General features: G+C 34.0%; 1 protein-coding gene across 6 annotated transcripts in view; it reads left to right on the top strand.

Annotated features, from left to right (window-relative positions):
• The window catches only part of LOC105495187 (EF-hand calcium binding domain 7), a 47836-nt gene extending 36632 nt beyond the window's left edge, over positions 1 to 11204 (top strand). For all 6 annotated transcript variants that reach the window (XM_011764469.3, XM_011764470.3, XM_011764472.3 and 3 more), the window contains 4 exons: positions 302 to 450; positions 6887 to 7096; positions 9556 to 9663; positions 10948 to 11204. In XM_011764469.3, the coding sequence (XP_011762771.2) occupies positions 302 to 450; positions 6887 to 7096; positions 9556 to 9663; positions 10948 to 11022 (542 nt within the window). In that variant the 3' untranslated portion in view covers positions 11023 to 11204. The remainder of the gene's footprint in view (positions 1 to 301; positions 451 to 6886; positions 7097 to 9555; positions 9664 to 10947) is intronic.
• Positions 11205 to 12270: the final 1066 nt, after the last annotated feature.

Here is a 12270-nt window from a genome sequence, read left to right as displayed (position 1 = left end):
AACAATGTATGCTCTAAATAGGCAGGCAGATTGGAATTTATCTAGAAATATTACAGTTTCCTCTAATTTTAGAATATATTTGCACTATTTATAATTTCAGGATTTGTTGAAAAACGAAATTGTGTACTATGATGTATCTATGCTGAGTTATGTTTTGAGCCATTTTTATTCCACTTCTATACTGCTCATAGATTCATAGGCCTCTTTTAAAATATCTATGAATAATAATATATCATAGACATTTTATTAAAGTTATGAATTTTTAAATTATGTAAGAAAAAACTTTTGGTTGTTTAAACAGATAATTTTGATACAAAGAGGAATGAACTAACAAGACAAGGATTTATGGATTTGAATCTAATGGAAGCTAATGATCGAGAGGGAGATCCTTGTGACCTTTGGGTAACTCTACACTCTATGGGCTACAATAAAGCTCTGGAGTTGACAGAGGTAAAGTATTCTTAAAGTTTTGCCAGTGGGTTTAGTGTACATAATATTTTACTTTATGAACGTTTTCCTGACATATAACTTTTGAATTGGGCACCCACATCTTTGAACTTTAGTATATGAATGAATCCTGGGTGCAACAACATGTTTCTGTTAGTTTATACAAGTTCTTGTTCTCACCTGAAATTTAGTTACTGCCAACATTAAAATAATTCAAAGACAAAAGAGTTTAAACACATAATATGCAAGAAAAAAATTTGATATTAAAAAAATTAAAATTGGAAAAGGCAATTTGAGTTACTAAAGTCTCATTTATATAGGGAAACAATTTGTCTTAACAGTGTAAAGTCTCTCTTAGAATAAGGAGAATTTATCTGTATTACACCTTGGATTTCTGACCTTTTATAAAGGGTACTTTTGGGGTTAATATTTGTAAAATACTTGGAACAGTGGCTGGCTCATACAAAGCACTGTGTATGTATCAGCTATCATCATCATTATTATCATTAACATGATAGGTATAGAAGTTGAATAGGACACATAATAAATCATGGGGTAATAAAAATTTAAAAATTAGGTCTTCGTTAAATTATATATATATATTTTTTCTTTCATGCAACAAATATTTATTGAACATATATATTTTTTTAAATTTGAGACAAGGTCTTACTCTGTCACCCTAACCTGAGTATAGTGGCACAATCATAGCTCACTGCAGCGTCGACCTGGGCTCAAGTGAGCCTCCTGCCTCAGCCTTCTGAGTAGTTAGGACTACAGGTGCATGCTCCCATGCCCAGCTAATTTTTTAACTTTTTTTTTTTTTGTAGAGATGGGGATCTCACTGTTTTACTCAGGCTAATTTCTATATTTATATGTCAGATTTAAAATATAGAATTTAAGAGTTTCCATTTCAGGCCACAAGTTAGATAACAATACATTTGTTTATACTCTTAAAATTAAAAATAGTGTTTGTCCTTTTTCCGTACTTGAATCAACTTAGGAGAGCAATACTAACGTTGACAAATTTTATTTTAGATACATTTAGACTTTGGTTTCATTCCTAGTTTTGACATCATTCAAGACCTTCATTAACCTGTTTTCTGAGAGGTTCTCTATTGTTTTCCCACTTTTAGAAATAGGAGGTGAATAGTTACAGTAAGTATTTATATCCTACTTTAGCCTAACAGTCAATGACTCCCACATTTTAACCATGTGTAAAATCAGTATCTAATCTATGAACAATATTGATTGTGCTACCCATGTTGTTGTTTAATAGGAAAATTAGTTAAGAGCAATTTAACACTTTTTACTGCAGTTACTGATGTCATTTACCTTTGAAACTATAAGCAAGAAGGATTTCTGAGCTAACATTTAATTTAATTTAAATTTTATTTATTTATTGAGTAGATAATATATTTATATCATTTAAATTCAAAAGGTAAAAAAAAATACAGTATACATTGGAAAGTATCAATAGATGATGATCAGACTGCCACTCAGGAACTGAAATAAAAAGACAAAGCTGAATTTATTGCTTACTATAAAGGAGAGCTATGCTGGCCAGGCACAGTCTCTCCACTAAGAGCAGAATGCTCACTTATATAGGGTTTGGGGGAAGCATGGAATTCAAGGATTGCCTGGCTTTTAGAGGTGTAAATGAGTTAATAGTATCTGTGGAAGCATGGTTACTTGGATGAGACTGTTGATTAGTTGGCACTCAGCAGTGTATTTACGCATGTGAATCCATCTCTGATTGCCTGACTTTCAAAAGTGAGGAGCTGATACTGGTTGCCTAACATAAGTATGTTAATTGAAGTAGAGCTGTTCCTGATCAGTTGAACAGATTTAAAACCTTTTTTCTTACTAAATTTCTTTATTGTTTCTCATTAAATTCTTATTACTTATTTCTTTATTTTTCCTTATTAAATTCTCTAATTTAGGCTGTAGAATTACAGATTACACATTCACTGTATCAGCCTATGAAGATCCTCTGTTAAAGAGCAATATAACTTCTTTATAAGGGCATTGCCTCTTTATCACTGTAACTGAATAGTTGCTCTTTTACTGAATTTGATAGGTAAAACTTACATGTTTAGTTTTGCCCCTTTTTTTTTTCTGTTTTCCTTTTTATTTTTTTTTTATTTTTATTTTTTTAATTTTTATTTATTTATTTTTTTTTTGAGACAGAGTCTTGCTCTGTCGCCCAGGCTGGGGTGCAGTGGCCGGATCTCAGCTCACTGCAAGCTCCGCCTCCCGGGTTTAGACCATTCTCCTGCCTCAGCCTCCCGAGTAGCTGGGACTACAGGCGCCCGCCACCTCGCCCGGCTAGTTTTTTGTATTTTTTAGTAGAGACGGGGTTTCACCATGTTAGCCAGGATGGTCTCGATCTCCTGACCTCGTGATCCGCCCGTCTCGGCCTCCCAAAGTGCTGGGATTACAGGCTTGAGCCACCGCGCCCGGCCTGTTTTCCTTTTTAAAATAGAATTTCATGATATTAATTTCTTTCTAGATTCAGAACTGGGAGAATTTACTTTCTTTTTTAAAGTTTAAGCACTACATGACTTTCTATTTCCCTTTCGTATGGGTTAACAGGTAGTTGAGAGCTAAATATTGTGCTAAATTTAAGTAGCATCCCATAATCTAGGTTTTATTATTACAGTCTTCCCCATCTTCCTTATCACATATATTGTTAATAGTTTTACAATGAATAATTTACAGTTAATAGTTTTCTTGCTTGTTGTTTGCTTCCTATATTAAGTTAGTAGGATAAAGAAAATAAGTAAATAAAACACCAAGCCCATGAAAAGAAAAAATAATAAAACTATAGGGCAACTCTTTTAGAGGTGATAAGATTTTAATTTAAAAATTTTAGAATGTGCAAAAATCACTAGTATTCCTATATACCCACAATAGTCAAGTTGAGAGCCAAATCACGAAAGAACTCCCATTCACAATTGCCACAAAAAGAATAAAACACCTAGGAGTACAGTGAACAAGGGGGGCCAGCAATCTCTACAAGGAGAACTACAAACTACTACTCAAAGAAATCAGAGATGACACAAACAAATGGAAAAATATTCGATGCTCATAGATAGGAAGAATCAATATCATTAAAATGGCCATACTGCCCAAAGCAATTTATAGATTCAATGATATTCCCACGAAACTACCATTGGCATTCTTTACAGAACTAGAAAAAAAATTTTAAAATTCATATGGAACCAAAAAAGAGCCTGAATAGCCAAGGCAATCCTAAGCAAAAAGAACAAAGCTGGAGGCATCACACTACCTAATTTCAAACTATACTACAGGGCTACAGTAACCAAAACAGCATACTACAGGGCTACAGTACTACAGGGCTACAGTAACCAAAACTGGTACAAGAACAAACATATAGACCAATGGAACAGAATAGAACATTCAGAAATAAGACTGCACACCTACACCTGTTTGATCTTTGACAAACCTGACAAAAACAAACAATGGGGAAAGGATTCTTTGTTCAATAAATGGTGCTGAGATAACTGGCTAGCCATATGCAGAAGATAGAAACTGGACCCTTTTCTTACACCATATACAAAAGTTAACTCAAGATGGATTAAAGACTGAAATGTAAAACCCAAAAGTGTAAAAACTCTGGGAGACAACCTAGGCAATACCATTCAAGACATAGCCATGGGGAAAGATTTCATGGTGAAGATGCCATAAGCAATTGCAACAAAAGCAAAAATTGACAAATGGGATCTAATTAAATTAAAGAGCTGTGCAGCAAAAGAAACTATCAACAGAGTAAATAGACATCCTACAGAATGGGAGAAAATTTTTGCAAACTATGCATCTGACAAAGGTCTAATATCCAATATCTATAAAGAACTTCAACAAATTTACAAGAAAAAAAATTCCATTAAAAAGTGAGCAAATGAACAGATACTTCAAATGAAGATATACATGCAGCCAACAATCATATGAAAAAAGTTCGACATCACTGATCATTAGAGAAATGCAAATCAAAACCACAGTGAAATACCATTTCACACCAGTCCGAATGGCCATTATGAAAAAGTCAAAAAACAAAAGGTGCTGGTGAGATTGTGGAGAAAAAGGAATGCTTATACACTGTTGGTGCGAGTGTACATGAGTTCAACCATTGTGGAAGACAGTGTGGTGATTCCTCAAAGACCTAAAGACAAATATTTAACCCAGCAATCCTATTACTGGATATACACCTAAAGGAATGTAAATTGTTTTATAAAGACACATACACATGTATGTTCATTGCAGCACTATTCACAATAGCAAAGACATGGAATTAACCTAAATGCCCATCAGTGGAAAACAGGATAAAGAAAATGTGGTAAATATACACCATGGGATACTATGCAGCCATAAAAAAGAATGAGGTCATGTCCTTTGCGGGGACATGGATGGAGCTGGAAGCCATTATTCTTAGCAGACTAATGCAGGAACTGAAAACCAAATGCGACATGTTCTCATTTATAAGTGGGAGCTAAATAATGAGAACACATGGACACATACAGGGGAACAACGCACACTAGGGCCTATCAGAGGGTGAAGAGTACAAGGAGGGAGAGGATCAGGAAAAATAACGAATGGGTACTAGGCTTAATACCTGGGTGATGAAATAATCTGTACAACAAACTCCTATGACACATGTTTACCTGTGTAACAAATCTGCACATGTACCCCTGAACTTAAAAGTGTAAAAAAAAAAAGAAAAAAAATTAGAGAATATGTTTTAACATGGACCTTTTAAGATGTTTTACTTTCAGTGAATATTCAAATATGGATCCTCTTTGGTTGAATAAAACTGATAGCCATGACTTATATTACCAGAATTTACTAGTACTGAACAAATAAACCTTTAAAAATGTCATACTCATAATTATTGTAAATAATCTTTAAAAATTTTTACAGAGGTGATGTGTATGAAAAATCAACCCAGGTCTTCTTTTTAGTGCAGTGATTTTTCATTCTACTATTTCTCTTAAAAAGGCAAATTTATTATTGCCAAAGGTTGAAGTTGATTAAAATATTTTTAAAAACAAAAATTTCTGTTTATGGTCTACTAAAATTAACTTCAGACTTCTTTCTTTTATTTCCTTAAAAGATGACCACCAATTTGTGAATTTATTCAGTTATTCAACAAATACTTATTGAATACCTACTATGTGATAACTGCAGGAAAGAGGCACTGAGGATACAAAGATGAATAAAATAGTCAAAGGTCCTGCCCTTATGAAATTTATATGCCACGGAGAATGATTAATTAATTAAAATTATATCGGCCAGGCGCAGTGGCTCACGCCTGTCATCCCAGCACTTTGGGAGGCCGAGGCAGGTGGATCACCTGAGGTCAGGAGTTCAAGACCAGCCTGGCCAACATGGTGAAACCTTGTCTCTACTAAAAATACAAAAATTAGCCGGATGTGGTGGCGGGCACCTGTAATCCCAGCTACTCGGGAGGCTGAGGCAGGAGAATCACTTGAACCCAGGAGGCAGAAGTTGCAGTGAGCCAGGACCACACCACTGCACTGCAGCCTGGGCGACACGAACAAAACTTCATCTCAAAAAAAAAAAAAAAATTTCCAAGGTGTTCTGAAACAGCTCAAAGGCTGAAGTAGAGAACAGAAAACAGTGGGGGAGTGAGGGAGATTGAAGTGGCCAGAGCAGATCCCTTTGCGGAGGTGGCACTTAAGCTTTAACCTGAAGTGGGAGGACAAGGTACCCATGTGAAAATGCATGAGGATAATCTTCCAAGTGGAGAGAACACTATGTATGAAGGGCTTCATTTGCTCTAGGATCTGAAAGATCAGGGTAGCTGATGCATAGAGACACAGGAGACCAGGTTGGATGGAGAGGCAAAGGCTCTTTATGACATTGGCTTTTTACCACATTGTGGGCTGTGGTAAAAAGACTAAGGTAGATGTTAGAAAAATTTCATTCCGAATGCAGAAAATATTTTTAGGTCTCATATTTTAAAGGTGTTTTTAGATTAAACTTTAGTCAGTGCTCTGTGTCCATGCAGTAAGCTTCGATTGTAAATGTAATAATTTCTTTAGAACCGTTTGATGAATTCTTTCTGTAGCCCTCACCTTAGAAAAGATAATTAAATAACATGGTATTTGTTAGCATTGAACCAAATGGAGAGATGGTATTATGGCTTAAAGAAGGTAATGTATTACTGGTTTGCTAGAGGTTATTCTTTTCTTTTCTATGGACATTATCAGTTAATATTCTATTAAAAAGTCAGGATTTCATGCTTGCTTATTACTCAATTCATAGTACTAAAATTTTCCTCTAGAAGTATATTAGAAGGACAAGCTGGAAGGTGTAGCATATCTTCTTATATGGTAACATATTAATAATTTATTTAAAATTCTATCAAAAGGCTAAAACAAGATTTTTTTTTTCCTATCAGGCATGTCCATTTGTCATTGATATCTATGCAGAAAAATGCAAGCCAAAAATTAAAGCTGTCCATATGGAGGCATGTAGTGGACAACTTGAGAAGGCCATTTGTAAATCTGTTCTTAGCAAGGGTGATGCCAAAGTAATGGATGGCTACGAAAATATAATCGTGCATACTTACAGTTGTGACACCTGGATAACGTCAGTTATTGAAAACAAGGTATCAATTATGAGGTGGTTTTCCTCATTTTGCTATAAAGCTTACTAATAATTCCTTGCTCTATTCCTACGTGGTAATTAAGTATCCCATCACATTTATAATGTTTATAATGTATAATTAATTTTTCTTGTCAGGTTTCTAACTCAAACTGGGAGTGATAATTTTTATATGGTTTTTAAAGGTTTCTAATTTTTTTCTCTTAAAATATTAGGAAAATTAAACATTTGGGTATCAATGCGAATAGAGCACAATCTGGATACAAAGTATTTTATTTAGTTTGTTTCTAAACATTTTTACATATACATAACTATTTAAATAATAGATATCATGTTTTAAAGAAATATTATAAACAAAGAAAAAAATTTCAACCCAGCTTTTTACACTAACATTGCAGAGATCCTATAGATTATCATTATTTAATCTAACTAAATGTATTCTACTGTCCAATACCTACTTTCATCAAGCTGATTATTTCTACCTTTGGCTCTCTTCCCTGCTATTAATACTATTGATATTACAGGTCAAGAGAATAAGAGCATAAATTCTTAGTCAGAAATATCCAGTTCTCTAGAAATTATAAATTTTCATAAAACTTTATATAAGATGGCTAGGTGCTCAGTACTGTTGACTTATTTCTTTTAGGTCCTAGGTGAGCCATATTTTTATGCCTGCCATAAATTTCTTAAAATACTTAAAATTTGGTGGCATTTTTAGTCAACCTGAGATTATATTATGTAACTATTTTAGTCACAGTAGGAGCCACCAGAAAATGTAAAACTTGATCTCTGTGTTCAAGGAGTTTATGGCCTATAATTGGAAAGACAAAATTAATATTCTCAAAAGACATCAGAGAATAATTAAACGTTACATAATGTAATACTGTTTGTGTGTGTGACAGGAGTTTCATTCTGTTTCTCTTGTAGTTGTTAATTTGAACCATAGAAGTTGGGGAAGGATTTGTTATGAGGGGGAAGGGAACTGTGATATGGGATTCGAGCATTGAAGGAGACTAGGATTTAGATATGCAGACAGACAGCCTTTAGAAGCAGGGGAAACAGTGTAAGGAGAAACAAGGGGAAGGGTATATATGAAGTATAAAGGAAAGAGTGAGAATATCTGCTTTGCAGAAATGGACAGCTTTATTTGAAGGAGGATTAGGAGGTAAATAACATACAGAATGGATCCAAATTATATATGTTATCTTGAAAATGAGATAGAGGAGTTTAGACTTGATTAACTAAGCTTGGGTCCCCACCTAGTAGATTGCAGTTTTCAAATGGACCAATCGTGCCTCAGAGGGTGATTCCTAGAATCCATCATGGTTCCCTTTCTGTCCTCTATATTTTATTAGGGTTAAAAAGGTGAAGGGAGTCACACTACCTTACCCCAACTCCTCTGTTCTGCTATCAACTATTAGTTCTCAATTCTCTGCCTCTGTTTTCCTCAAGGAAAATTCAACTCTCTTCACCAAAATGTGATAATAATGCTAACATTTTACACCTTATTGTGTGCCAGGCATTTACTTCTCACAACAACCCTATAAGATAAGTGCTATTTTCATTTTACAAACAGGAAACTGAAGCACAGAGCAGTTAAATAACTGGCAAATGATTACACAGCTAAGTAGTAGAAGACTTGAGAAATAAATTCAGATAGTCTAACATTATACTACCCCCTTAGTAGTCATTAGGGTATGATCGCAGATTCTTACTAGGGGAATAGTTTGATTCCTGCATATTTCCCATTTATCAGCGTCATTCTGCTTTCCCTTGTTCCCTGTCCATCCTAGAGGCCATTGTCTATTATCTCAGTTGTCACTTCTTCCAAAAAGTCTTCCTTGAAACCCCAGTCCAAGCTAATGTTCATCTTCTGTGTTTCTATAGATCCTTCTAAATACCTCTATTACAAGACTCAGCAGTGTTCTGTAATTGTCATTTTATTTGTCTGTCTCCCCTAGGGTGTGAGCTAGGAGTCAGTAATTCTATCTTTTATCTCAGTGCACCTAGACTCTAAAACAATGCCCGATACAAAGTTGATAATAAATATATTTATATATTGTGAATGAAGGAGTAAAAAGATGTTTTAGACACATTAGTTGGAAGGTAGTATTAAAATGAATGGAAGTTGAAAAAACTAGAGATAACAACAAAAGAAACAGACTATTGCTATCCTAAGTCAAGGATGAAATAATGTGACCCTAGTATCCATAATACCCTGGGAATGAAGATTAAAAGGTGAGTAAATTTAAGTCACATTTAAAAGAAAAAGTTTATATAAATGGTGACAAATTGGAAAGAAAATGAGAAAAAGTAACAGAAACAAAGTTGAAAGAAGCAGCCAAATTGTATAAATTTGTAGTGCACTATATGATGTTAAAACAGAATTTCAGGGTTTATTCTGAGGCTTATATTTGTAATTAAAGAAAGGACTAGCAACTTATGAAACTTTTTTTTTTATAGTCAGATGAGAAAGTGATTATTCACATCAACAATGAGCTAAGTAAAAACTGTGTAAACAACAGAGGACTCAACATATTTGCGGTAGAAGTGGGACCCAAATCTACAATGGTAATGTATTATTTTCTAATTAAAGCCTTTTGTTTTATGTCTTTGAAAAAAATTTCCTATTAATGCTATGAGTAAACATGTAGATACAAAATGGAGTGGAAAATTATTTTAAGTATATTAGTATCAGTATCATTCTATACTCAGAGACAGGAGACTTTGGTTCTAATCCAGTTCTGTCACTGTTTGTTTGAGTGACTATGGGAAGTTCATTTACTTCTATGTTCCAGTCTCTTTAAATGTAAAATTAAGATAATATCACTAGGCTGGACGCAGTGGCTCACGCCTGTAATCCCAGCACTTTGGGAGGCCGAGGCGGCTGGATCACCTGAGGTCAGGAGTTCGTGACCAGCCTGGCCAACATGGTGAAACCCCGTCTCTACAAAAATACAAAAATTAGCCAGGCGTGGTGGCAGACGCCTGTAATCCCAGCTACTCAGGAGGCTGAGGCAGGAGAATCGCTTGAACCTGGGAGATGGAGGTTGCAGTGAGCCGAGATCACGCCATCGCACTCCAGCCTGGGCAACAAGAGTAAGACTCCGTCTCAAAAAAAAAAAAAAGATAATGTCACTAGTTTTATGTACTTCACAAAGTTAATGTAAAGATTAAAATGATGTACATGAAAGTGGTTTTTTACATCATATAGAAATGTAAAGTATTAATAAGAATTTTGATAACCCAAAATGCTTTTTATCTGCATTATTAAGATTTTCTAAAGTATCCTGAGAAGGAAAATGCCTCTGAGTTTTAGATAAGTAAGTAAGTCAAGAGCTAGAAAACAGCTATAGTTCCAGTGTTAGCAGAACTCTGGGTTTCTGATTTAGCCAGGAGTTCAAAGGCAGGGACAGATCAATAGAGCTACCTACTGGGCAAGTGAAGGGAGAAAGGAAAAAGCTTCCTATTCTTACCCTTTCTATTTCCATACTGTCCATTAAATCCTAAAATATTCCGGAACAGGATAAAGAGATTATCTTTTCTGTTTCTCCAATTAAGATTTTAGAAAATGCTCTAGGCTTAGCAAGGAAAGGATATTTTCTCCTCTTTCTACCACTCTACCCACATTCACACACACCAACTGACAGCTACTATATTAGGGTAGAATTTAGACTGGATTATCCTGTTAGACCTCAGATCATAGATTGCTAGTCTCTGCTAAGGACAAATATTGTAGAATTTTATCTGTACAGGGATATTCTCATACAAGGCCTAGAAACGTTGTCCTATTTAAAAATTAGCCAAAAATAACAATATATAAAAAGAATAAAAGCTTTCTATTTTTATATGCAGGTTTGTCAACATGTAATGCCTCTGAATGAACGACAAGAATGGATATATTATTGTATATATTCTCTTATTTCTTAAATAATTATACTTAGAACTTACCAAACTAAGAATTATTTCAGATTTAGCCTGTTATTTATTAAACAACTAAATGCTACTTAATTTAACTGATGTACCTAAATAATAATCTATTCAATTTATATGCATTTTCATTTTATGTCAATGCTATGTACCTTATTATTAAAATATACGTAATGCTTTCATTGTGTAGTGTTCTTATTTAGTAGGAAATCTAAGCACATTTTATTTTTGAATAGTTAAGTCAATAAAATTACAGGTAAGATTTTTTAAAGTAGTATTCAACACATTCGGCAAAATCCTCTATACTTTAGGTTTTTGTACTCTTAAAAACAAAACAAAACAAAACAAAAACTGGCCAGGTGTGGTGGCTGATGCCTGTAATACCAGCACTTTATGAGGCTGAGGCAGGAGGATTACTTGAGTCCAAGAGTTTGAGTCTGCAGTGAGCTATTGTCATACCACTGCACTCAAGCATGTCTCTAAAAAGGATAAATAAATAAAAGGTAAATACAAAGTAGCCATTTAGTTTTCCTATCACACAAAAGAAATTAAAGCAAAATTTGGAAAAATTTATTTTTATGTAAAGAAGCCAAAATCTAATGACAATAGTAGGAATATTTTGTTCTAATAGTAAACTTTCATGAATTTATTTGTGGATTGCTTTTAATTAAATATATTAGGAAATAATAGGAATTAAATTTATGTTACATTTAATAAAGTAGTACAGGGTATGAACAATTATATTAAACAATTCATAACTGTATGACAATATCAGTAACAGAATACGTGCCAGTAAATTTCAGCTTTTGAAATATCAATACCATTATGGCAGTATATTATTTTTGTACCCAGTACATATTAGCACGTAGTTTAGATGTCATTTGGGTTTTTAACCCTTGATTTAGCTATCCATAAAATGGGTTATCATCTAGCAGTTTGAATTCTTCAGATGATGTGTCTTTAAAAGTAATGAAATGTGAAAACATTTTATTAATTGCTAAATGCCTTGTAAGTCCAATAAATGTGATCATATATTCTATTTCACAACGTATTGGGTTACAAGAAATTAATTACCTGGCTGTGATACTAAAAGCATACAATGAAATTGTTATCTATGTCCCAAATTGTAAAGGAGTTTTTATAATAGGACGACAAGTGACATATAGTGGTATACTGGATCATAAAAACTCAAGAAAAGGAATAATGAGCATTTAAGACTTACCTTCCACCACTGTCATCACTTAGACG

This window comes from Macaca nemestrina, chromosome 1 (genome assembly GCF_043159975.1).
Source record: "Macaca nemestrina isolate mMacNem1 chromosome 1, mMacNem.hap1, whole genome shotgun sequence".
NCBI classification, from domain to species: domain Eukaryota; kingdom Metazoa; phylum Chordata; class Mammalia; order Primates; family Cercopithecidae; genus Macaca; species Macaca nemestrina.
Note: the sequence above shows the minus strand (reverse complement) of the source record. Positions and strands in the feature narration are given on the sequence as shown.